At 43.8% G+C, this 27,866-nt stretch overlaps 1 protein-coding gene and 1 pseudogene across 9 annotated transcripts in view; one reads left to right on the top strand and one right to left on the bottom strand.

Annotated features, from left to right (window-relative positions):
• Positions 1–27,866, top strand: part of STX8 (syntaxin 8) — a 208,377-nt gene that overhangs the window by 119,635 nt on the left and 60,876 nt on the right. For 8 of the 9 annotated variants that reach the window (XM_010816044.4, XM_005220387.5, XM_010816043.4 and 5 more), the window contains 1 exon segment: positions 3,995–4,096. In XM_010816044.4, coding sequence (XP_010814346.1) covers positions 3,995–4,096 — 102 coding nt within the window. 9 annotated transcript variants of the gene reach the window in all.
• Positions 16,872–27,498, bottom strand: LOC132342973 (large ribosomal subunit protein uL30-like; annotated as a pseudogene).

Below are 27,866 nucleotides of genomic sequence, written 5' to 3'. Positions count from 1 at the left end.
TAGAAGGGAATCCATAGAAGATACTTTTCCATCTCTCATTTATAAACTTGCTATTATATAATTTTTATCAGTTAAAAATAAAGGGTTTTTTCTTTTTTTGGAAAGCAAACAAACTGATAATCAGATGAGGTTTACCAGCCAAGATGTTTGGTCTAAGATGAAAACATTAACCCATTCAGTGTTGACTACTGGTTTTTGTTTAGTTAACCTTCTACTAGTTTTTTATTTACCTCTAAGTAATGAATATTTATAAATCTAATGAGAGCTCTGTCCAGAAACCCAGTTAACATATAACAACTGACATATTTAGTATCTGACAAGGAATATTTTAACTTGACTTTCTTATGGTGCTATATAAGCTTATTTAGTCTGAATTTTATATTACATATTGTGACTTTAAAACATATCAGGCAGGGACTCCCCTGGTGGTCCAGTGATTAAGACTCCATGCTTTGAATGCAGGGGATTCAGGTTCAATCCCTGGTCGGGGAACTAAGGTCCCACAAGCAATAAATAAATAAATCTTTTTACCTTTTTCCCCCATGTTTTACTAAATAGTGTGGGACTTAAAATGTTTGATAGAAGTTGCCAGAGAAGGTTACTTTTGCCTTTTTTTATTATATAGGTTATTTAGGAATGGTTTCCTTAACATTCAAATATGTTTGGTTTTTTTTTTTCCCATCTTTTGTCATGTGTTCCTTCATCCTGATGAAAGATTCCTTTTTATCTGTGATCATACTCCTTGACTTGAAGTCGATCTGATCCATATTAATACAGCTGTGCCAGCTTTCTCGCACACACCCACTCTGTGGTTTATATTTGAAGTTATTGTGAAGGCACATAGTTGAGTAGTGTGGTTTTTTATTATTTTTGAATCTTGTCTGACATTCTTTATCTTTTGATTGAGAAGTTGGTCCATTTATATTTAATGTAATGACTGGTACAATTGGGTTTAAGTCTGCCATCTAGGTACTTACGGCCTTTTGTCCTATCTGTTCTCTGTATCTCCTTTCTTGCCTTCTTTGGGGTAAATTCATGCATATTTGGTATTCAATTTTATTCCCTCTATTGATTTTTTTTAAGCTATTCCTCTTGGTGGTGGTTATATGGTGGTGGGTGTGTTTTTTTTTTTTTAAGTTATTGCTTCAGAACTCTGCTGTTTAACACATTATTGACGAGAGACACATTAATACATCTTTTTTTACCCAACCATTATTGACATGTCAATATCATTTACATAACAAATTACTGGCCACAGATATTAATTCCTTAAAATAATCCCCTGGTCAATGATGAGTTAATATAATAATCACTAGTCACATATGGCTATTTAAATTAATTGAAACATGAAAAAATAAGTCCCTGACTAGAGTATGGAGAATGGATTGAAGGGGCTGAGGAACAGAAACAGGAAGGTAAGTTAGGACAGATTTAGAAACCCTGGAAACTTTTTGTGAGGTATTACTAACAGAGTTTAAGAGAAATGGTAGGATTGAAAGATAATGGGGAGGTGGAATCAACAAGAATGGCTAACAAAGGGAATGTGAGGTGAAGGAGAAGGGAGACGTTCGTGTGACTCCTAAGATTTCCTTCTTAGGCAAGCAAATGAATGATGGTACCATTCTTTAATTGAGGCAGGGAAGACAGGGGAGTCAGAGTTGGGGGAAGATGAGGAGTTTTGTTCTGGAGACCTTATGAGACAGATATTTGTAGGAATTTCAAGGTGGAGATAAGTAGTAAGCAGTTGGCTGTGTGAGTCAAGGATTTTTGGAGAGCTGTGTAGAGCAGAAATTTCTTTTTAAAAAAATTTAAATATTTTTAAAATTATTTAATTTAAATAGTTTTAAATGAAAATAGAATAGAAATATACAGAACTCTGGGGATCACCAACAAGAGGAGGACTGCCTGCCCCAGTGTGGGGGACAGGTTCGATCCCAGGTCCAGGAGGATTCCACACACCTTGGGGCAGTTAAAGCCTGTGTGCCACAACTACCGAAGCCCACCCATGTGCCTAGAGCCCGTGCCCCACAGCGGGAGAAGGCACCGCAATGGGAATCCCTAGGGAGTAACAACTAGAGACTAGCCCCCCGATCACCACAACTGGGGAGAGCCCGCACGCAGCAACTAAGACCCAGTGCAGACAAAAGAAGTAATACATATTTTAAAAAAAGAGGAAGAGGAAACACTAGGCAGAGCTTACAGATGGTTGAAAGAAAACCGCTGCTGCTGCTGCTACTAAGTCGCTTCAGTCGTGTTTGACTCTGTGCGACCCCATAGACGGCAGCCCACCAGGCTCCCCCGTCCCTGGGATTCTCCAGGCAAGAACATTGGAGTGGGTTGCCATTTCCTTCTCCAATGCATGAAAGTGAAAAGTGAAAGTGAAGCCGCTCAGTCGTGTCCGACTCTTAGCGACCCCACGGACTGCGGCCCACCAGGCTCCTCCATCCACGGGATTTTCCAGGCAAGAGTACTGGAGTGGGGTGCCACTGCCTTCTCCGAAAGAAAACTAGGAGAGAATATATCCTTGAATACAAGGAAATAGTTGTGAATAGATGGTTAAATAATAGTGACCGGATTACTAGGCAGATGTTGTGTAGATAATATTTGACAAATTTGGCTTAGATCCACTTTTCTAAGAAGCAGCAAGTTATTCAGTGCTTTGAAATTATTCAGTGCTTTTATCATTTATACTCCAATCATTCATTCCCTTTATCTTTTAGTATCTATCCTATCTTGCTGTGTATTGGGCACTCTTCTAGGGATAGGAGCTACAGAGATAAGAGTTAGTGTCCATCATCCTCTTCCTGTAAAAGAAAGACATGCAAAGAGATGTCTGTTGTTTATTTGCTAAATCGTGTCCGCAACCACAAATAAAGAGGAAGGGAGGGAAGGAGGGAAGAAGAAGAACCAAAATTGGAAAAAAAAAAAAGCATATAGAGCTCATCATAAGAAATTCAAGCAATTCAGAAAATCCAGGCAAGATCACCAAGGACCCCACCACTGAGAAATAATCGTTATTAACATCAGGTTAACACTGTCTGGATACATCTTTAAAGGTTGGTACATATAAAAGGAGGGATGGAAATAATTTTACCTAATTAGGGTTATACTATATGTGCTATTTAAATGTTAAGTGCTTAATTTCACTTTTAAAAGATAAGCATCAAAAAATAAACTTCACGTGAAGAATTCTTTCAACAGGTAGTAATTGCCAAAAGATCCATTTAAGGTTAACAGAAAAAGAGCGTAAAACATTGAAACCTTGGTTATTTTTATAAAGCTGTAAGTGTGTGTCTTACTTTTCAGCAGCCTGATATGACTCTACTGTCAGTGATGAAGAAATTAACACCTTAGTTTCTTTTCACCTTTCTCCTCGTGTTCCCCCTCTACCAACTGCTTCCTGATCTTCACCTTTAATTCCATTGTCACTGTTGGTAACATTTGTCTACTCCTCTGTAACCTGATCCATTTATTTGTTTATTCTCAGCTCCACATATTTGATTCAGTTTTTACCATCACCTCTTGTGTCATGGCCTCTGGCTTCTCCAGCCCAGAGTTGTGTTATTTTTTTTCACCTCTCGTTGGCTAGATTTCATCATCAAGTAGCTTTCTTAAGAAGGGCCCCAGTGGTCCCCGCAGTCCTCTGTACCGTCTGTCTGTCACCTTTTTATACTCAAATGACAACTTGGCCGGGCATAAATTTGTTGGGTCATGCTTTCTTTCCCCTGAACTTTTGACATTTCTCCTCTGTCTCCTGGAATTATGTTGAACTTTTTTTTTTTCTTCCTTTACTACTCCTTCCCTCTCTAACTTCCCCCCCTACCATCAATGAATCAGAATTGCAGTTTTCAAAGAAATGTAAGTTCTTTAAAACCGTCTCACACACTGCAGTTGAGAGAATTATTACTAGGAAGGCCCACCACAGCTATGAGACTCTGATGTGAGCCAAGGTATTTTTGGAGTGTTAACCATGCATCTTTGTTTTCCTTTATAGAGATAATTGATGACCTTGCCAACCTGGTGGAGAATACCGATGAGAAACTTCGCACTGAAACCAGGCGTGTGAATCTGGTGGACAGGAAGTCCACGTCTTGTGGTAAGAGACTGCTGTAGCTACAGCTCTTGCTTCTCTCATCGCTTGCGGATAAGCTTCCCACGTTTGGTCTGATTTTACCGCAGGGATCTGCTTGCTCTTCGAATACATGCAGTTTCATGGGATGAAGTGTTGAAATTTCTAGAAGATTCCTACATCTTGGCAAAAACGAAGTGAATTGTTACAAGTGCAGGGAAAGTAGAATGCATTGTTAATTTTTTTTTTTTGTAATTAAAAATAAGAAACTTTCCTCAGTGCTTACGGAGAATCGTAGTCTGAGAAATTGTATGATGTCATGCAGACCGGTGGTGCTAGATCTCACGGGTTTCACAGGCCACCTTGCTTGTTTTGTGCCTTGTTGTTTTAGTCACAAGCGTCCTTGCTGAACCTGGAGCCATAGAGCAGTTAGAGCATAGAGCCTAAAGTCCAGCTGAGTTTATATCCAGTATTTAGTGATGTTGTCTTTGGCAGTCCTTTTACTTCTTAATACCTTGTGCATGAAATGAGGAGACATAGGTCAAAATAAGAACCACCAGGAATGATGTTTAGAGTGCTGACTCCCTGGCCGTCCCCTTGAGACTGAGTAGAGCGAGGCTGGAGTTCCAGAGGGTTCATCATTTAACAAGTGTGTCAGGCACTCCTGATGCGGGTCCTTGCTCTTGGGCAGACATTCTGATGCAGATGCTTGTCGGGTTTCAATGATCTGTTGCCCGTGCACAGCGCCATGCCCACAGGTAAGTGACGATGAATGGTGCTGAAGCAGCAGTGATTACACTCATGGTTATTTGGTGTTTCATCTCACAAAGGTGCGCCAGATGTATAAAGCTAAGACTTTTGTTACATCTAACAGTGCACTAGCACTACCAAAAAAAGAAAAAAATCTAATGACCTGAACTTTTCGCTTTTTGCCTGATTTTAGCCCTTTCAATATGAAGAATGTAGTGGATCCCTCTGTTCTGTCCAGTTTTAGAAGAAGGACCTCTATGCCAGGGTCACCTGTGATGCACAGTTTGAGAAGTGCTACCTCCCTTGCCTGTGTGTGTGTGGTCAAACAGCAATCTAGAACAACCAGGTGATGGAGGGCCAGGTAGATACAGACTCTGGAATCTCAGAGGAAGTAGAACGTGGGGGCACCTGCCTGCTTCCTTTTCATCACCTGTCTGCTCCCCTCAACCTGGCAGTTCTCATCCACCGGATGCCAAGCCAGTCTATGCTCCTGCTTCTATAATAGAGCACGTGCTTCTTTCTGCTTCCTGCCCAAAGCAAAGCCTTCTTGATTTTGCTTTAACAGTCTTCTCATAACTTCCCACCATGCTGTTCTTTGCATCAGATCCTCCTGAGTCTCTGGCAACAGAGATACATGGGTTCACTCCCACCTCCATCTGTTATTATCTTCAATTCTCATATAAACTTAATCTTTCTGAACTTGCGTTTCCTTGGCTGTTTAAAAAAACAAAACAAGTAGATAGCCTGGTTGTCAAAATGAAATTATATAAACCATGTAAAGTATCCAACACTGGCCATTGTCCATGAATTTCCGTATTTTGTGCAGAGAGCGGCTACGGCCTGATAGTGAAGAGTGTGGGCTCCAGAGGTTGGACTCACATCCCAGCTCCACCATTTACCAGCCATGTGACCTTGGGAAATCCCACTCCCCTGTGCCTTGATTTTCCCATCTCCAAAGTGGGAATAATAATGGTACATATCTGAGAGGGTTGTTGTAAGGAATACATGATTTAATAGAGATAAAGATATAGATGATAAGTAGATAGATAGATAGGGATATATAGCACTTAGAACAGTGGTTAGCACATAGTAAGCAGTGAGCAAGAGTAAGTATTGACTGTTATCATTATATGTCAGTCTGTTTTGCGTTTACAACATAGCGGTCCTCAGCACATGCCATTCATGACATCACAATGAAGAATATTGATTCTACTGTTGCTAATTTTTTATTTTATAGTTTTACCTGGTATTGATGTTTGTATCTAGAAATGTCCATAAAAATATTTTGAGCTGAGCTGTTTAATTTTTCTGTCTCTGCAAATATGACTACTTCTTGTCTCTACAACTGTGACTACTCTAGGTATCTCATGTAAATGAAACCATACAGTATCTGTCCCTTTGTATCTGGCTTATTTCACTTAGCATAATGTTTTCAGTATTCCCCTATGTTGTACCATGCATCTGGAATTCTTTCCTTTTTTAAGCTGAATAATATTCCATCGTTAATATTTATACCACATTTGTTTACCCATTTATCTGTCAGAGGACTCCTGGGTTGTTGCCACCTTTTAGCTACTATGAATAGTGCTGCAATGTGCACGAATGTACAAGTATGAGTTCAAACCCCTGCTTTTTTGTGTATATACCCAGAAGTGAAATGTCAAAGTGTTGATCGCTCAGTCATGTCCAACTTTTTGTGACTCCGTGGACTATAACCAACCCAGCTCCTCTGTCCATGGGATTTTCCAGGCAAGAATACTGGAGTGGGTTGCCATTCCCTTCTCCAGGGGATCTTCCTGACCTGGGGATTGAACCTGGGTCTCCTGCATTGCAAGAAGATTCTTTACCATCTGAGCCATCAGGGAAGCCCCATCTGAAGTAGAATCACTGAATCAAATTGTAATTCAGTGTTGAATTTGGAGAAGGCCCTGCCCTACTGACCTGACCTTTTGTTTTGCTTTCAACCTTTAAACTCTTAGTTACTTTCTACTGGTTTTGTTTTGTTTTGTTTTGTTTTTAGTGTGATAAAAGCCCAGTTGCAGGGAGGAGTCAGGGACTTCTGCAACCTGAGAGGGGCAGGCAAGTGGGGTGGAAGGTAAGGTCCTGGGCCTGCCTACTTGGCAAGTGTAAGAGGAGACCCTTACCCCATTAAAGTGGGGCCCTAAAGAGCTATACCCTGGGGGGAAGAGTGAACCAGAACCAAACTTGCCTTGGGGATTGTGGAGAAGGCAGCCTTGGCCCTGTACAGATGAGGAGAAGAAAAGGAAGAAAGACCATTTTTTCTGACAAGTTGTGGTCACAGAAAGGCCCTCATGTGCATTTGTATCCTGAGTAGACACACTCATCTGTTGTAGCTCCAGGTGCCTGGCGAAAGCAATGAAACACCTCTCTGGAAGAGAGAATATTATCCGTGGTCTCTAGGAATCAACCAGAAATAAAACGTCCAGGGCAATGACCAGCACACACCCAAAGATAATCTGGCATACACAGAGACAGCCCAGCATGAGCAGGGACCAGCAGCAGACTGCAGGAACCAACCTGCACACGCTGGCCGTATTAGAATTTTCAGATACAAATGATGAAATAAATTATTATATTTAAAGAAAGACATGACAGGCTTGAGAGTATCTTCAGAGAATAGGAAGCTATAAAGAGTAACTTAGAAAATCAAAAGGGATCAAACAGAACTTCTAGAAATAAAAAGTAACTGAAGTTCAAGACTCTGTGGACATATTTGGTACCCAGCAGAAGAGGGACTCAACTAGAGGACAGATGGGAAAAAAAAAAAAACCCAACATATTCCCTTTCTGTAAATGCAGGCATTTACAAAAGGCTGTCCAGACACCATGGAAGTTAAATTATGATCTTAATAAAAAAGGTGTTTAGTGGGGTAAGGGCTTGGTCTAAGAGCCTCAGGACATAGCAAAGAGTTAATCATTTGCTCTCCCCAAGTGCAGGGCCAGGTTGATCATTGACATGTAAATACAGACACACAGTACCTGAAGCTGCTAGTAGGGAGTATTTTAACTGTTTGGGGGCGGGGTGGGTGGGAATCAAGCCTCTCAGGGTAACTCAGTTACTGTTAACTTGATGACTGTTTAAGAGGGCTTGAGCGAGCTAAGAATAGCAGTGACGCCTCATCATTTTACTTAAGGGAGTGCAAAAAAAAAAGGCTGTGAACCGTGAAATGGTCTTTTGTTTTCCTACCGCCAGCATATCGCCCTACCGATCTGATATAATATCAGTCATAGATGCTTTCCCAATGAGGAAATTTCTGGTTGTATAGACAGACCCGATTGCAAGGGGGCCCGCTCAGAAGGGCCCAATGATGAATCTGTTTGTTCAGTTGTTAACAAAGGATTCAGACGCCTCTTTATGAACCTTTCACTCGGCAGCCTGGGCTTTAACATTTTTTTTTTTTACTGGGATCTTTGGGTGGTTTTTTCCCCCACCTCCCTTTTCTTCACCCACCTCCACCCCAATAACAACAGCATCAAGTATAAAACAATATTGTCTCTCTCCAGCTTCTAAACACAAACGAGACTGCTATTTTTCATTGGCACCTACATGTCCGTTCAGATCTGTTATGTGTGCTAAGGACACCCACATAAAAGCAGCATCTTTGTAATTGCAGTTTAAATATTCATTGTGCCCCGTCCTCATTAGAATTCAAAATAGAGCCTCGTCTGAGTCTGAGGGACGCAGCCAATTGTGAAAGGCCAGGCTCAGAGTTCTGAATGACCCGGGTCGAGGGACAGTGTTGCTTCTCAGCATATGGACTATTACGTAATGTTGTCTAAGCACAGCCATTGTGAGTTTAGCAGCGTCTCAGGGATGTGGTTAGAAATCAGCCCTGCTGGCACTGTGTTAACACTGTCTTAATCTGGAACCACTGGATTTGCCTTCCACTCCTCAGAAATGGGGTGGCTTGGGCAAGGTGGATCCGTTCAGTCTTTCAGAAAGGACAGTTCCGCATGGCTGTGAGCCCAGGCAGACCCAGGTCACAATCTGGGCTCTGACACTGACCACCTGGGTGACTCGGAGAGTGGCTTGCTCTCTCTAGGGCTCAAAATGGGCGTACCATGGTTATTCTGCAGACTATACAAGAACAAGTTGGGTGGCATCATGCATGCCTGTGCTACTGAGTCCTCAGTAAATGCCAGCAATGTTAAAATGTGGCTGTAAATTGGTCATCAAGAGCCGCCTTGACGAATGAGACTCAGAGGCTCTTACCTCTCACTGAAGTCAGCTTAGAATGGTCTTTAAGGAAAATAGTGATGACTCAAGAAAGTTATGGTGGAATATTATGGAGCTAGGAAGTTTGCATCCTCATTTAATCAGAAATGGAGTCAGTTCCCCCCGCCCCCGCCCCAGTTAAGCTGGAATTTATAATCTTGTGGCTGAAGCCATTTCCAGTCATGAAATTAGTGAAAGCCCCCTGGGGGGGCCTATTCAGGTGGCATGGCTTGACTTTTGTATAGCACAGAAATGACTTGCTCTTTTATTAGCACATTATTATTACTTATTACAGACTTATTTTCCATATAGACTTGTTTAGACCCAGGGTGGGAGCAGCATTAAGCCTTTTGGTATACAGGCATGCATCATCGTATTACACTTTGCTCTTATTGTACATCACAGATGTTCTGGGGTTTTATTTGTGTTTTACAAGTTTAGGGTTTGTGGCAACCCTGTCTTGTCAGATGATGGTTGGCGTTTTTTGGAGAGTATTTTTAAATTAAGGTATGTACTTTTTTTTTAGACATAATGCTGTCACACACTTAGTAGACTACAGTACAGTCTAAACGTGGCTTATATGCACTGGGAAACCAGAAATTTGTATGATTTGCTTTATCGTGATATTCCCTAGAATAGCTACTCAGGCAGCCTCAAACCAGCCCCTGGAGAGCCAAGGGGGCTAATTCAGTCTTTTCAGTCTCCGTACGCTCCTATTCCCCTTTTTAATTTGGCTTTGCTGAGTCTTACCTGGGGCAGGTGGGATCTAGTTCCCTGACCAGGGATCGAACCCAGGCTCCCTGCATTGGGAACTCGGAGTCTTAACCCCTGGACCACCAGGGAAGTCCCTCAGCCTCCCTTTGTCTTTCTGTTTTTTCACTCTTCCATCTTCCATGGAAGACGTACTTAGGACTCAGTCCTTTATTCTTTTTTCCTTGGCACTTTTTCCTTAAGCTACTCTTTTGACTCTTGGATGGTTTCACAGGCAACTCACAGCTCTGCATCCCAGACCCCAACTTCCCCTGAATCTCAGGGTCTGTGTCTTCAGCTGCCGCCACACAGTTTCTCTTGACCGCACCCCCCCCACCCCCCACCCCCCCATCCCCCGCCCACACTCTCAATCCCTGTATGCTCTTCATAGACTCATTGTCTTTAGCCCCAAATAAGCTTCCTCTTCCGTTGCTCCCCATTTCTTCAGGCTCAAAACTTCCTGTGTTCCCTCAGAGGCTTTCAGAAGCCAGACAGCAAGTCTCCTTGAAGGAAGCAGGCCCTCGCTGTTCTCTCTGGTGGCAAACGAGAGAGTGAACAGCAGAGTTTTGCTATGTGGGAATGCCACGCCGGATCATCTGTGTGTTTATTTTTATGGGAAGCCTGAAATCTGGATCTTTAAGTGAAATTTCCTAATATTTTAGTGTTGACAGTAAACGAACATTTAAAAAAAATTCCACGTGGGCCAAGTAAAGCATGTGGCGAAGCCCTACACTTTGGGGCCTCTCTCTCACTTCTGTTTGGTCAACCCCTAGGCCTGTCTGAGAATAACCGTGAAGTATCTGTCTTCCCCATTCATCACTTTGTGTTCTCACCACTCTGTTTCTGGCTCTTGTCACATTAAAAATAATAATGAAAGGATTTCCCTGGCAGTCCAGTGGTTAAGAATCCGAGCTTCCATTCCAGGGTGCTCAGGTCTGATCCCTGGTTGGGAAACGAAGATCCCGCAGGCTATAAGGTACAGCTGAAAAAATTAAAAGTAAATAAAACCTTAAATAATAATGATAATGAAGAATTCTGTTTACTGGGTACATAAAAATGTGCATGATTACAGCGTTGGTCATATTTATAGAAACTGTGGCCTGCCGTCTTGTGAATTTGGTGTCTGAATACAGGAGACGTCTACCTGGCTACCAGTGTTACCAAGATAAACAAGATGAATGCTTCTCTTAAGAGTTCTCTTATTTTGTCAACGTGCCCTTTTCAGTTGATTTAAAACTGTTTTGCTCCCTAGACATATCTGCTGTATATTTTAGAGAAATGACTGTTCTCCATCATGGAGATAATAGATACCAGGAAGTGAAACTACAGAGCGTAAAATTCTTAGGACACCTGCTTCTAAAGTCCAAGGAAATACGGGGACACTCCAATGAATATATTGGAATTGCTCGATACTCATTTTAGGAGCTGAAACGTACAACTCGCAGTCCTTCTCCGGGCACCTCTGAATACTCCCCTCCTGGGCCCCATGGGTGCATATGGCACTGGTGTCATGCATGTGTGACCCGTTTGTAATCAGGTGTCTTTTGTATGTGACCACACCACTGTTGTCTGCTTTGGTTTTGAATTCCTACTGTGGAAAAGCCTGGTTTTTCTGCTAACAACATTTATTTTAGGGGAGCGAGAAAAGGACCAGGCTGTTCAAATGTTGATGCTTTGGCTTAATCCAGGCAAAGTGAAGCCTTTGAGAGGAGCGCCAAATTGGAAAACCCCTACTTAATGGAAGGTGATTGATAAGGGCTGACAGCCCCAGAGCTGTCACCATGACCGCCTGCGAGGCCGCCACGCTTTTCTAATCTGTTACGAGGCAGTGACTTTTGCTATCATCAAGGGGTCAGAAATGATCACAAAGTAGAATCATTTTTTGATTATTGTTTTTGCTCGGTGTGGTTTGGAAAGATAAGGTGTGATTTCCAAGAGCGGCTTCTGTTGTGATGGAGCAATAACCACAGTGCACGGGCTTGGCTGATACCCCTCCCCCGGGCATGTTCGTGCGAGTTTTCTGGTTGTGTCTGTTCACCAGTGAATTCGTCTTTCAGCCTGCTCCATGGGACCGGCAAGTACTGGCTGGGTTTAGAAGGATGATCATGGCCTGGGACAGAGCGTGTTTTGCTCACTCAACGTGTATCTCACTCACCTCTATCGTGTGTCTACCACTTATGGGAGGCAGAGCCCCAGTGCCTACTCAGGGTACTTGTGTGCCTGCAGCCTGACTTTTCAGGAGTTTACCATTACAGGCCAGTGCTTCTCATTCTTACACTGATGTTATTTTATATTTGTAAATTGAAATGAGGAATTGGATTCTCTTTGTGACCAAAATTAATCCAAACGGGGAAGTCTTGGTCTCTTTGATATCTTTCTTTTACCTATAAAGTCAATGGCTTAGTAACACTGTGTTGCAGTCACTCAGTGGTGTCTGACTCTTGTGACCCCAGGCACTGTAGCCCACCAGGCTCCTATGTCCATGGGATTTTCCCAGGCAAGAATACTGGAGTGGGTTGCCATCTCCTTCTCCGGGGGACTTTCCCAACCCAGGGATTGAATCTGAGTCTCCTGTGTCTCCTGCATTGGAAGGCAGATTCTCTACCATTGAGCCACCTAGGAAGCCTGGTTAGTAACGTTGACCATAAGCTAACGGTCAACATTACAAGGGTTTATTATTGGACTCTAATCCAATTATAATTGGATTTCCTCAGAAGAAATTGGCCGTTTTCCTTATAGCTGCTGCTGCTGCTGCTAAGTCTCGTCAGACTCTGTGCGACCCCTTAGACGGCAGCCCACCAGGCTCCCCCGTCCCTGGGATTCTCCAGGCAAGAGTACTGGAGTGGGGTGCCATTGCCTTCTCCCAAGTCCTTATAGCTAGATTCATCCAAATCTCATGAAGTCAGTAGGTGGGGGGTGGGGATGGGGGGGAGTCAGTGACTTAGACTAGATGGTCTTTGAGTTGATCCAACTCTGTTGTCCTCTTTCCATACCCCTTTGAGGAGAATTAGACACTTCCTTGCGCGTGCGCGCACACGCGCACACACACACACACACACACACGTCGTCAGATGTGAGCCAAGGGTCTTGGCCAGAACTTTGCTGATCTCATTTCATATAGGGTGGTTGGCACCAGGTTAGATACTTGCAGAGTTAAATCCTACCTGAACAGGGACTTTGACCTTTGATGTTATGTATTCTGTTTGATTGGGGGAAAATTTTAACAGTTATATAACAGAATAAAACCAAGTGAGATAGGGTAATTTTTAAATGGAAGATATAGAGACCATCTGTTGTAGTATGTGTTTGTATTGGAAAATAAAGCACTGGGCTTATTGAGCATAACTCCTGGGTTCTGTGTTATAAGTAGTTGGAAGAGATGCCTCACACGTTTCTCTCAATTTGGCTGTTATAGCTCTAGGGTATTTTTAGTAAATTAAATTTTTTAAAAGGAAGCTGTAATTTTTGAAAAACATCCCCTAAAATTTAAGTTTTGGGTTCAGGTTTTCATGCCACTCTCCCTCAAAAATTGTTACTATGAAATGGAATAAGTGGACATTTAGCTGATTTTAGGGTTATTTAAAGTCACAGTGATTCACAAGTGGATTATCTTCTCTCTGTATTATCCAAAGGGAAATTCAGATATCAGACGACCTTCCTGACTTTCTGGTTCTTGCCACTCTGCTGAGGCTCTCTAGCCCGGGCCAGTTTCTAGTGTGTACTCAGAGAACATCGTTTTACTACCACATCAGCCATGATGCCCAATGTGGATGCTTCCGAGAAAGAGTTGTTGTTCAGTCACTCAGTCATGTCTGACTCTTTTCGACCCCAAGGACTGTAGCCCGCCAAGCTTCCCTGTCCTTCACCATCTCCCAGAGCTCGCTCAAACTCATGTCCATTGAATCAGTGATGCCATCCAAGAATCTCATCCTCTGTCGTCCCCTTCTCCTCCTGCCTTCAGTCTTTCCCAGCATCAGGATCTTTTCCAGTGAATCAGTTCCAGTGAATCAGGTGGCCAAAGTACTGGAGTTTCAGCTTCAGGATCAGTCCTTCCAAGGAATATTCAGGACTGATTTCCTTTAGGATGGCCTGGTTGGATCTCCTTGCAGTCCAAGGGACTCTCAAGAGTCTTCTCCAACACCACAGTTCAAAAGCATCAATTCTTGGGTGCTCAGCTTTCTTTATAGTCCAACTCTCACATTCATACATGACTACTGGAAAAACCATAGCTTTGACTAGATGAAACTTTGTTGGCAAAGTGATATCTCTGCTTTTTAATATGCTGTCTAGGTTTGTCATAGCTTTTCTTCCAAGGAGGAAATGTCTTTTAATTTCGTGGCTACAGTTACCATCTGCAGTGATTTTGGAGCCCGGGTGATTTTGGAGAAAAGAGTAACCACTGGTAAAGTTGAATAGAAACAAGCAAAATTAAAAGAGCTGTCATACCTTCAGAAGTCATAATAATTAATACCTGGCTGCAGTCATTTCTCACTGTGCAGAGCGTCTCTGTCACCCCCTTCTGCTGCCTGTCCAGGACTAAGTCCCAGCCACCACTTTTCACTGAGCAGCAGACTTCACAGCGGCGCCCATGTGAAAAGCAATTCAATTTCAGGGCAGTGCTTCCAGTCCAGAGCCCTGACATTAATTTTTTTTTTTAAGTCTTTGTTGAATTTGTTACAATACTGCTTCTGTTTTATATTTTAGTTTTTGGCCCAGAGGCATGTGGCATCTTAGCTCCCCCATCAGGGATCAAACCCACACTTCTGCACTGGCAGGCAAAGTCCTAACCACTGGACTGCCAGGAAAGCTCCCAACATTAATTTTTTTTTTAAAGAACTTGACTGTAGACCTTGTTGCATTCATAAAAGAATTTTTTTTTAAATCAGCCCTAGGGACCCATTCATCTGCTCCAAGAGAACCTCACCAGTGTCACAGTTTTTAGTTTTCTGGTCACCTTTTTGTTTTTAGTTTTCTGCTCACCTTTTCTATCTCAGAGCCAGGCAGTCATGACACTTTCCAGTCATTGAACCGGTGTTAAATTCCTGAGAAAAATTGATTTGGAGCTCATTTGAAATCACTGTTGGGTTTTCTCTGTCCAAGAGTGTGAGCACTGAGATCAATTTCTCCGGATTAGCAGCAGAATGATCTTTGTATTGGACTCCGGCATCAGCGGTCCATGACGCGGCCCTCCGCGCATGCGCAGTATCGAGGACCCCCCCCCCCGTATCTCGCTTTGTGCTGCTCTGCGCTGACTGCAGCCTGCAAAATGAGACTCCGTGGCCTTGGCAGGGCACGTGTCCACTGAGCGGCTCCCTACCCCACCACTCCACATTCTTCCACAAGTTGATTTATGGTGATAAGAGCCCTTCTTTCTTTTGGCCCTCCAAGCACTCATTCCTTTCAAAATGACTTTTGAATTTCTGAAGTCTTATTTTTTAAAAAAATAAAAAAAAATTTTTTTTTTTTGGGCAAATCTGGAGCTAAGATTCTTCATCATTGTGTTGGCATTTGTCTAGTATAACTTCTTACCTGTAAACCAACAGAAAAGTGGAAAGAAAACTGTAAAGAGTCGCTTTTTTAAATGGATAAATACAGTGGTGGTTGCAGCACAGTAATGTGAATTCATATTTAACCCCCTGAACTGTACACTTTAAAATGGTTAAGGTGGTAAATTTTGTGTTACATGTTTTTAGCATAGTAAAAATTTTTTTCTGTTTAAAAAATGAGTAAATACTTGGTGTACCCCATTCCAGGAAATATGGCAAAGTGAGAATAAAATTTCTTGTTATCTTTGTAAAATAATTTGTAATATTGTTCCATACAGCCATTTGTTATGTGATGTGCTAACAGAATCTTACTTAAATCTATATAGATTTGCCTAAGCAAAATAGAAGTAGGAACAAAAGTGGCTTCAAAAACCAGAGGGCATCTTGAAAATAAATGTAAGTGAATTAATCACTGTGGTTGCTATATCTTATTCTTGCCATTCTTAGTAATACAAAAAAGGAGACATAATTGTAATGCATTACTGGGTGTGTGTGTGTGTGTGCTTAGTCATGTCCAACTCTTTGTGACCTCATGTACTGTAACCTGCCATAGACATATACATAGCCATAATAATATAGATATTAGTTATTATTTTAGAATTATTTGAATAAAAAATTTATTTCTGCATTAATCATTTTGATGCAATAATTTTCTTTAGTGTTGAGGTCTTTAGGTTTATAAGGTCTTTAAAAACTTGAGGGACAAGCTTCTAAATAGTAAACAAAATCTGTTAATTAAAATAATAAAAAGATTATCCAGTAACAAAAAATTCAGGTAACTTTTAAAGAGTCCTTTGTATCCCCTTAGCTGGATATATTTCCAGAATGATGAACTGCAGACTCCTCAAATGTTACTATTGTTGTTGGGAGTGGTATTAGTAGAGTAAATCAGAATCTACTGCATGTGTTAGTAGAAGAGAATAAGTTAGTAAATATATTGATGTTCTTAGGAGCAAAACAGATAGAGATAGCAAATGGAAAAGAAAGAATGAACTTTATGGTGTTAGACTTGAATTAGAAGTATCACTGTAGACTCATGATTTAAAAATAAGGAAAAAATTAAAAAAAAAAAAGACATTTCTTTTAACTACCTAAAGAGCCTAGAAGCAGTGATACTCCAGTATTTAACGACAGTTAGTGCCTAGATCTTTTTGGGGTTGGCCATTAAGATCTTTGGGAAAAATTCGAACAAACTTTATGGCCAATCCAGGAGTTTCTAAATAGTATTTACCCTGCCCCGCCCGCGCCCCCCCCCCCCTCCCCCCGCAACAACACATATGCAAACCAAGTTTTTCTTGTAAAAACAACTAATTCCAGGTCTGGAGCAGAGAAATTATAAGGCAAGGGTGGAACTTCTTGGGTCAGAAGTCAAGGAAATGCCCTAACAATGATGAGGGCTTGGAGCTGGCTTAAAGGGACCCTTGCTGGTCAAATTTAGATAATTGAAGTAGTAAAAATAATGATGGTAATAAATATTGGATTTTTTGTTTGTTTTGATTGTTTATTAACCAGATTACAATAATAATCCTGGTAGATATCTTAGTTCATCCTTCTAATAAGCCTGTTGATCTGGTCTTCCCTGTTGCCAGCATCTCCACCTTCTACAAAATGGGTGGTCTCTTTCTTCATTCCACCTCGTGGAGAAGACAATTTAAAGGGCCACAGGAAGTTGTTTGCTTCTTTGAAACGTTTTCCAACGGTATAGATCTCATGAATCAGATCCTCCATGCAGATGATTCCATATTTCCCAAGAGATCGAGCAATCAATGCGTTGTCTGTCAGGGCAGTTCGCTTTTTGTTGATTTTGCCATAACCACGCTTGTAAATCAGTTCATTTACAGACTTCAGATTTGGGTACCCCCATGCAATGTATGGCTCCACAATTCTCAGCATGTTAATTGATGCCTTGTTGAGCTTCACAGAGGTGCCGCTGAATATCTGCCGGAGGCGAAGGAGCCGCAGCACCTTTCAAGCCTTTGGGCTCAACCATTGGTACCTCTGATCCTGATGACAAACGCCAATTTGGGTTCCGAGGGTACATAGAAGTTACCGGCTTTTCGTGCCATCCTAGCCATTCGAATTTCAGTTCTGTACATCTGCCTGTATTCCTTGTGGTAATGCTTAGCTTTTTCATAGATAAGCTTCCTCCTTGCCTTTCGAAGCATCTTTTGGGCAGACTTCTTTCTCAGTCGCTTGATCTTAAGCTCTGCGAAATTCTTCCACTTTTTCTTAAGGGTTTCTGGCACAGCAGGAACCTTCTTTTTCTTCTCTTCTGCACCCTCCATGGTTCCAGCCGGGAAAGAGGCTGGATTTTTAAAAAATGTATTCATGAGTCCACATCAGTAGTCCAAAAAGGCAGAGGTGAGGCTGAGGGTCATCTTGCCAGTAAATGTAGAAGAATGATAAAATTATAAAATCATAATTTTGCAACCACCAGTATAATCATTTCAGAATTGTCAATGGATGCCAGATTGTTAGGTGAGAAGGTTGTGGAAAGTAGGATGTTCACAGTCTCAAATGGCCAAATTATTAATTACAAAGGAGGAAAGAAACTTGAACAGAGTGACCACACTTAGCCTCACCAGCGTGAGTGACAACCTCGCATTGTGCAGCTCCAAATGTGACAGGCAGGATGTAATGCAACATTGTTGCCAGATCTAATTGAGAGAAACAGACTAGTTCAGATTGGTGGACAGTCTATAAGACAGCCATCCTGGGTCCTTTACAAGTGTCATGGAAGAAAGAAAAAGATGGGAGCGCTGCTGTAGACTAGAGGAGACTGAAGAGAGATGACAATTAAATGCAGTCTGTGGTTTTGATTGGATTCTGGATCAAAACTCACACAGCTCTAGAGGTATAATTGGGATAATTAGGGGTATTTTTTTTCCTTTTCTGTAAGTTTTAAATCTTTCAAAATAATAGGTCAGGGTGGGGGAAAAACAAGGAAAATATAAACAGTGAAGTTTCCCCTGGACTACTGTCGTGTTCCTATCGTACCACATTGTTTTAGGAAGGGATGAAAACCTGGTGAAGCATCTGGGTGTGCCCCAGTGGGTGTTGCTTTCCAGTCAAGTCCGAAACCGTAGGAAGATCTTGAAAGATGAAGGCATCTTAGTGTGAGCAGGATTAGGCGAACATGGTAGGCGCTGCACGTACAGGGTTGTGAGGCTCTGGCTGTGCAGGAAAGAAACCCTGATCTCACTGGGGCTTTTCACTGAAGACCTAGGCCATCAAGAAGGTAAGAAGCAAAACTGAAGGATGGCCTGCCTGCGCAGCCAGCGTATGTGCTTCCTCAGCTGGAATACTTGGTGAACTTGAACCCTCACAGTTTCGATTCCCATCCTGAAAGTCATCCTGCTGTGGGGAAGATGTCTGGATGTTTATCTTCCCACTAGACCTTGAGCTTCCTGAGGTCTTTGAACTATGTCTTTCAATTCTGATTCCTAGCAGCTTGCAAAATGATGGACTTTGAATGGGATTTATTTGAGAGGCAGCTGAAGTCCTGTGGGTGATGGTTTTCCTTCTTTTCCTTTTTTTTTTTTTTATTATAGTCGATTTACAATGTTGTGTTAGTTTCTGGTGTACAGAAAAGTGATTCCACTTTATATGTATATATGCTATGCTAAGTCACTTCAGTCGTGTCCGACTCTGTGTGACCCCAGAGACGGCAGCCCACCAGGCTCCCCCATCCCTGGGATTCTCCAGGCAAGAACACTGGAGTGGGTTGCCATTTCCTTCTCCAATGCATGAAAGTGAAAAGTAAAAGTGAAGTCGCTCAGTCATATCCGACTCTTAGCGACCCATGGACTGCAGCCTACCAGGCTCCTCTCTCCATGGGATTTTCCAGGCAAGAGTACTGGAGTGGATTGCCATTGCCTTCTCCGATATGTATATATATATGTGTGTGTGTGTATATATATATATATACTCTTTCATATTCTTTTTAATTATGGTTAATTACAGGATATTGAATATAGTTCCCTGTGCTATACAGTAGGATATTATTTATCTGTTTTACATGTAATCAATTGTATCTTAGATGGGGGTTTTCTGAGTCTTCAGACTTTTTTTTTTACTTATTTATTTTAATTGGAGGCTAATTACTTTACAATATTGTATTGGTTTTGCCATACATCAACATGAATCTGCCACGGGTGTACACGTGCTCCCCATCCTGAACTGCCCTCCCACCTCCCTCCCTGTACCATCCCTCTGGGTCATCCCAGTGCACCAGCCCCAAGCATCCTGTATCCTACATCACAGACTTTTTTAAGGACTTGTCAGTCTGGAAAGATAAAAATCTGAGTATAGCTAGAAAGTTTATTAGATTATGAATGACATAGATAGGGATCACTTGGATTTGTTTCTCATAGTCGACAATATTCTAATGTCTAGGGCCATAAAAAAAAAAACCACCTGTCGCATAAATAAATTCCTTAAGTTTAGTAGCTTGCAGCCACAGGCTACCCAGCCACCATCATCCATTTTGCAAAGGCACACACACCCATTCTGTGGAATATTACTCAACCAGAAACAGGAGTGAAGTGCTGATACATACTACTCTGTGGATGAACCTTGAAGCATTACATTAAGGGAAAGAAGCCAGACCCCAAAGACCACGTATATGAAATGTCTAGAAGAGTCAATTATATGGAGACAGACAGCAGATTAGCGGTTGCCATGGGTTTAGGAGGAAGCTGGGGGGGTCTTGCTTAGTGGGTATGAGGTTTCCTTCTGGGGTGATGAAAAGGTTCTGGAATAAGATAGTAGCAGTGGTTGTAGGACTTTGTGAATGTAAGTCATGCCAATGAATATACATGTTAAAATGGTAACTTATTATGTTATGTGTAATTTACCACAATTAAAAAAGAAAAAGAAAACCATGAAAAATAAGGAGTAATTTCTCTAGGATCCTGTGGTGTCAAGCAGCACAGGCAATTTGGGAAGGCTGAGGGTTTCCTGGTTTTCTATAAAATGATGGGTTATTAAACTAAGGTAAGTTGGGGGCATATTTGACTCTTGAAGCTGCTCACAAGGAGAGACGTGTCTGTGTCCCTCCTTGTTAATCATAAATCCAGCGAAAGACAGAACATTGGATCCGACTCAACAAGACCATTCCTATGGTGTCACTTGTGCCACTGAGCACATTAGAAGCTCCAGGGAGCCTGCGCACTTCCCTCCTCCTGATTTCTGAGTTGGTTTTCTTTTTCCTGAATTCGGAGGCCTGTGCGATCCACCCTTAGTCCCGCACTAGCTAGAAACACCCTCCCCTGCCCCTCTATTGAGTATGTGATAAAGTGTTTTGAGTTTTGTAAAGAGCGGTGACCAAGTGCGGCCAGTGTTCGTGGTTTGTGGTTGTCGCTTGCTAAACTTTTTCTTCCCGTGGTACCTCTCACAAGTTCTTCATTTTCCATGACATGCTGAGGTTGAGGTTCAAGACGATGGATGGGCAGACTGGCAAGATGTGTGCTCCTGGGGCGATGCAGGCTCAAGTCAAGGGGAGAGAGAGAGATGGGGGAGGGCCTAGTAGAGTGAGAGGCAGAAGAAAGGAAATTTAAGAGATGGGAGAGGAAACAGAGAAGAGTGGTTTTGAAAGGTCAAGAAGAGAGGTCCCCTGTGCTCCCCTGTGGAATCTGCTTCCTGACTGTGATTCCTTTTCTTGATCTTGACAGTGGAGGGCTTCCGTGGTGTCTCAGACGGTAAAAAATGTGCCTGCAATGCAGGAGACCCAGGTTTGATCCCTGGGTTGGGAAGATCCCCTGGAGAACGGCATGGCCACCCACTGCAGTATTCTTGCCTGGAGAATTCCATGGACAGAGGAGCCTGGAGGGCTACAGTCCAAGGTGTCAAGAGTCGGACACGAGTGAGCAGCTAACACTAAGTGATACTGGAAATGAAAGTGAAAGTGAAGTCGCTCAGTCGTGTCCGACTCTTTGCAACCCCATGGACTGTAGCCTATCAGGCTCCTCCGTCCATGGGATTTTCCAGGCAAGAGTGCTGGAGTAGACTGCCATTTCCTTCTCCAGGGGGGTCTTCCCGACCCAGGGATCGAACTCGGGTCTCCCGCATTGCAGGCAGACGCTTTACCGTCTGAGCCACCAGGGAAGCCCAGTAATACTGGAGGAAACATGCAAAGAGTTGGACACAACTAAGTGACTAACACTAACAAACAGTGGAGGAAACAGCAGCTGTTTCTTGATTCCCCAAATCATTTATAAATGTGAAAAATATGGCTGTTTGGATGAGGCATGGCAGATGGCTAGGTCTGTAGCAAAAAGCTAGGAGAGACCCATACCTCAAAACATTGCTTCTCCCCACTTTCCAAGAAATCCTTTATTTACTTGTACCATCATTTAGAGAGTCACGTAGGCCAGGTGTCACGGATCCAAGCACTAAGCAGGTATTAAGAACCTGAGAGCTGCAGACCAGACATGTAACATTTGGGAGTGCTGGCTGCCCCCAGGAGCTGGAGCACATGTGCCCACCTGGATGGCATGCCTGCCCTTCAGCCCCTAGAACTGGGGGCCCTGCATGCCCAAGTCAGCTGCCGCCTTCTCTCTCTCTGTCTTTTAAAGAGAAATCTGATTTTACGTGGAATTGGAAATTATTGTGGAATTTTTAAAACTCTGCTGAGGTCAAAACATAACTGTAGACCAGACCTGGCTCCCTGGCTGCTGAATTATGACTGGTGATTTAAGTCCACAAATTACTAGTATTATCAGATGCAGAGAGTGGATATAGTTAGGGGCAAACATATGGTGGGGAGGGGGTGGTGAGGGGAGGTCAAAGTGTTTGTTACTCGCCTTCCAGAATAACATAATTTGATTTGGAAAAATCACCAGGGAGTCATCCATGTTAGGGAAGTTAGCGCTTTGATGGAGAAATAATTTTGTACCCTGGGTGGAGGAGGATTGGCGGGGTGGACAGGCCTGGATGCGGTCGGATGCTGTGGACCGTGACAGGTCCGGGGTGGTAGCATGGGATCTCAAGTTGTCTGGGTGCTAGGCAAAGGAGGACCAGAGCACAGAAAGAAAGGAAAAAGTTTAGTTTCAAAGACACACTGTCCCGCTTCTTCATTTTACCCAGAACCCCCTCATCATCCAGACTCCTGCTCTCCCATCCCACCGGGCAAATGGGAAACACTCCCTTTGCTTAAAGGTGAAACCTACGCAGAAATGCAAGGATGAGTCCTATACCTGTGCGACATAAATCCTGGAACGTGAACAGGTTGCTCATGTATGTTTATCTGCTCCTTTAAAAAAAAAAAAAGGAAAAAATTTTAAAGGAACCTGGGTGAACATTAACTTCATTTTTTAATAGATAGCACTAATGGTATATTGTTCCCAAACCCAACCAAGATGAAACAAGAGTGGAAGCCTGGTTCCCCCAGCACAGCAGTGAGTAGAGCAAGAAGCTGGTAGAAAGGCCAGGAGCTGACAGATGGGGGACCTGGGAGGCAGGAGCGGGGAGGGTCACGGGCTGAGTGAGAATCTGTGATTCGTGTGCTTATCTGTTCCCAGGCGGGAACCACACTTCACCCTCCCCACCCCTGGTCTGACATCCATCACCACCAGGCCTGCCTTCCCTGATCTGAAGGCAGAATTTATGGTTAAGTTCCGAAAACGTGGAAAGGGCATGGAAATGGGGATGATGCATGCATGGGATCCGCTTGTGAAATGATAAATCACGGCCTCTTAAGGTCTAGGATTATTTTTGGCGTCTTTCACGTATGGGTTCTTTATAGGAGGGGCTTTGAGAAATAGGAATACAGCTTAAAAATGTGTAGAATTTTGTTGGGGTTTTTTTCCCCTCAAGACAAAAAAAAAAAAATTACAGTGATAAATTTGGCTGTTTAAATAGTCGAAGTTTCATCATGGCCTCATTGAGGCTGTTTTGCACCCAGCAGTAGGAGGACAGCTGTCATGGACCGCTTTCATCTGATTTTACCGCCTCCGGGTAAACTGAGACAAACTCTAGTGGTAAAAACCTAGAGTGGTTGGGAATCTCCAGGCAAACAGTTTGGTTTGGTTTCTGAGGCTGTGTGTGGAAGAATCAAATCTGCAGTTTCCTTGAAACGGAGCAGAAACATTTCATGGTCAGTGCTGTGGATTGTCCCCAGACCTCCGATCTCCTTTCTCAGAAATCACCTCCGCCCCTCTGTCCCAGTGGTCCTGGTCATGCCGTGCCTCCGGTGTGTGGCTCTTATCCACGCATGTCTCTCTCAACCATCCTGTCATTTCCTGGCACTTCTCACGTCTCCTACCACACTCATCATTTACAACCTCCCACTTGGAGAAGGCAATGGCACCCCACTCCAGTACGCTTGCCTGGAAAATCCCATGGACGGAGGAGCCTGGTAGGCTGCAGTCCATGGGGTCGCGAAGAGTCGGATATGACTGAGCGACTTCACTTTCACTTTCCACTTTCATGCATTGGAGAAGGAAATGGCAACCCACTCCAGTGTTCTTGCCTGGAGAATCCCAGGGATGGCGGAGCCTGGTGGGCTGTTGTCTATGGGGTCGCACAGAGTCGGACACGACTGAAGCCACTTAGTAGTAGTAGTATGCACCACCTTGAGTGCACACACAAGACACACACATGTACTTAGGTACTGCTGCTGCTAAGTTGCTTCAGTCGTGTCCGACTCTGTGCAACCCCGTAGACGGCAACCCACCAGGCTCCCCCGTCCCTGAGATTCTCCAGGCAAGAATACTGGAGTGGGTTGCCATTTCCTTCTCCAGTACTTAGGTACTGCTGCTGCTGCTGCTGCTAAGTCACTGCAGTCGTGTCCGACTCTGTGTGACCCCATAGACGGCAGCCCACCAGGCTCCCCAGTCCCTGGGATTCCCCAGGCAAGAATACTGGAGTGGGTTGCCATTTCCTTCTCCAGTACTTAGGTACTGCTGCTGCTGCTGCTAAGTCGCGTCAGTCGTGTCCGACTCTGTGTGACCCCATAGACGGCAGCCCACCAGGCTCCTTATCCACGGGATTTTCTAGGCAAGAGTACTGGAGTGGGGTGCCGGGGTGCCGTTGCCTTCTCCGGTACTTAGGTACACTTGACACCAAAACAAACAGCCGGCCTCTCTCCAGGATTTGTTTATTTCATCACTGCTCTTCAACGACTCCAGTGGACAGTTGCTTTCTTACTTGAGCCTTTCCTCTTTCCCCAGGGCTGTCTATCCCCCAAGCCACAGCCTTTCTCGTGTGCTCTGTCTCCCCCTCGTCGTCATCACCGCTGGCCTCCAGGCCGAGCTCCTGCCGCTGTACCTTCGTGCAGGGCCGCCAGCATCCCTGCCTCTGGTCTCAGCTCTCTCCCGTGCATCTTGATCGCTCTGAGACACCACTCTCATTTTGCCCGGTGCTTTCCGGAGCTCCAGCCTGCCTGGCCATCCTCAGCTGTGGCCCCGGGGCCCTCTGCAGTGTGTCTGCCTTCCTGCTCCCCTATGGGAACCTTCCACTCCAGCCAAGCCAGTTACCTCCCCTCCTCTAAGCCTTACTTGTCCATTTCTTCCTCTGCGCATTTGCTCGCAGTGGTGCTGTTCTCTCTCCAAGCATCTTCCTCCAGCTCCACTTAAGAGTTAAATACTATCATTCCCCTCTAGGGCATGCAGGTATTTTTACTCTTCAATTTATGACCATAGTGAATCTAAGTCTCTCTGGGGGAGGACCCAGGCCTTCCTCTGTGTGGTCACCACAGGCTGGTGCTGAAGCGAATGCCCTGGGCTGCGGGGGCATTGAATCCGACCCTCTTCTCGGAGAGCTCGGCCCTGGGTGAGCCTGTGAGGTAGCCAGCTGGGTCCACCTTGATTTTTTTTTTCCCCAAGGAGAGCCAGAAGCTCCCATTTCCCTGTGAAATTGCTTAATTAACATTTTTTTCATATCATACTTAAAGGTGGTAACTTCCAGGGGAACACAGTTCCTTAAAATGACAATTGAAAGACTATCTCATGTGCAGCTTGGCTATGAAATAGCAGTACATTCTGTGTACCAATACAAAACGGAGTTAACAGCGCTGCTTTTCAGGATGGCTTCTGGATCTGTAAAAGTAGATTTTTCTAGGAAGTCAGGAGTTGAAGGCTCATTCAGTGAACCTGGGATTTAAATGGTAGGATAATCTGGCAGTGGTCACTGTTCACAGATGAATTTAGTAATATAACATCTCTGTTAGTAATGTAACCCGATGCCTCTAAGAGCCCCTGGTTATTTTCATTTTTATGAAAATATTCCAATGAAATAAATTTTTACATGGAATTTTTTTAGATTGACGTTAAAGGGGGCCGGTCTGTAGAGCAGGGTTAGTCGGTGCAGAGGTTGCCAGTGTGTTGGGGAGGATGCCGGCCCTTTCCAGGTTAGACGAGTGAGAGAAGGTCACGGGGATGCACCAGCTGCCCCCTCTCACAGGCCGAGAAGACACGAGTGAGGCGGCCTCGGCAGGTGTGCAGAGAATTCCCACACAGGTGCCGATTCCAGATGAATTGCAGTTTATTGCCCCCCCCACCTTGGGCTCTTGTGACATAGTCATCTGCCCATCCCATTTTTATTGAGTCTCTTCAGCCATGCCAGGGATCCTGAGATATATGGGCTGTAATCCCACCTGCAAGTTGCTTCAAGTCTAGTGGGAGAGAAAAAAAGAACCCTCACAACCACAGTAGTACCGGAGATGGGGTGGTGAGTGTTTCTCACAGTTCCTGAACGACCAGCTTAAAAAGTTAGTAGTAACAAGAGGAAGCAGTTTGCTTTCAAAGCCACATAGTCTCTCATATTCCTTATGTCACCTCTGTGGGGACCTTTGATTCCAGTCTTGTCTGTCTCTCTCAAATTTTTATTGGCATATAGTTGTTTTACAATGTTATGTTAGTTTCTGGTATATAGCAAAGTGAATCAGCTATATGTGTGTATATTATATATAATCCCTCTTTTTTGGATTTCCTTCCCATTCAAATCGCCACAGAGCATTGAGTAGACTTCCCTGTGTTAGACAGTCTGTTTTTAATTAGTTACCTATTTTATACACTTGTTGTTCAGTTGCTAACTTGTGTCCAACTCTTTGCAACCCCATGGACTGCAGCAGGCCAGGCTTCCCTGTCCTTCACTATCTCCCGGAGTTTGCTCAGACTCATGTCCATTGAGTCAGTGATGCCATCCAACCATCTCAACAGTCGTGTATATATGTCAATCCCAGTCCAGCCCACCCCCTTTTTCCCCCTTGGTATCTAAACATGTGTTCTCTCGGTCTGTGTCTCTATTTTTGCTTACAAATGGGTTCATCTGTACCACCTTTCCAGATTCCTCATATATGCATTAATATATGATATTTGTTTTTCTCTTTCTGACGTACTTCACTCTTATGTGATAGTCTCTAGGTCCATCCATATCTCTGCCAATAGCAAAATTTCATTTCTCTTAATGAATGAATAATAGTCTGTTGTATATATGTTCCAGTCTTGTCTCTCATATCCATGATGAGAGAACCCAGACACCTTCCTAGCTCTTGGGAGAAAAGCCGTTTCTGAGTACTGACCAATAGAATGGGTACAAATCAGGAAGGAGGGGGAGTACCTTTCTACTGTATATAATTAAGTTATGGTAAGTTTTCTTGGTTTATTTATGGAAGCAGCTTGATTTGTTATTTAATTGTGGACGAGCAGACAAAGGAGGTGAAGACGCCGTGTTTGCTTACCTCTTGAGTTGCGGTGTGCCCAGGTTGACGCAGAGGTACAATGTCAGGTGCTTGGATTCCTGGGGTGACAGCAGTCTTGGACCCCGATGTCCTAAAGTAGGTGGTTCCTTGGGAGCTGTCCTTTGAACAGCTGAAAAGCTTGGGTTCACAAGTCGGAGAGCGAAAATGGCAGACAAGACAGAACTGCAGAAGCAGAGAGGCTGTGACGAGGCTCATCTGGAGGTCCATCCGCAGCGCTGTAGAAGGTGAGGGTGGGGTGAGAGCTCGTTTCCAGCCTCGGTGCCAGGAAGGCATTTGAGTTATTGCAGACAAGATGGGTGGGACACGGATGATTGGCACTGGGTTAAGAAACTTCAGGCTCAGGGAGTGGAGTGAGTGGATGGAGCACAAGTGGAGAAAACGGTGGGTCTTCAGGGGAATCTGATCAAGTCTCTCCCCAGCTTATGATCCTTCAGGGGATAAAGTCCAGAGCCCAGAATGTGGTTTCGTAGCCTAGCAAATCTGGTCCCTGACCTTCTGGCACACTGCCCCCAGCATGCGCACATGCAGTGTACACACACACACACTCTCTCTCTCTCTCACAGACACACACACACTTGCTTGATACAGTGCCCCCAGCATGCACACATGCAGTCTACACACACACACACACACACTCTCTCTCTCTCTCTCACTCTCTCTCCCCACAGAACACAAGCTGCTTTCTGTTCTTCATTCCCCTCTGCTGGCTTTCTAGGCCTTCAGCATTCAGTGTGGATAGCACATCTCCCAGAGCAGCTCATACGTGGCCCCTGAGAAGCTCATCAAAATGCAGATTCTGATTCTGAGGGTCTGG

Source organism: Bos taurus, chromosome 19, assembly GCF_002263795.3.
Source record: "Bos taurus isolate L1 Dominette 01449 registration number 42190680 breed Hereford chromosome 19, ARS-UCD2.0, whole genome shotgun sequence".
NCBI classification, from domain to species: domain Eukaryota; kingdom Metazoa; phylum Chordata; class Mammalia; order Artiodactyla; family Bovidae; genus Bos; species Bos taurus.
Note: the sequence above shows the minus strand (reverse complement) of the source record. Positions and strands in the feature narration are given on the sequence as shown.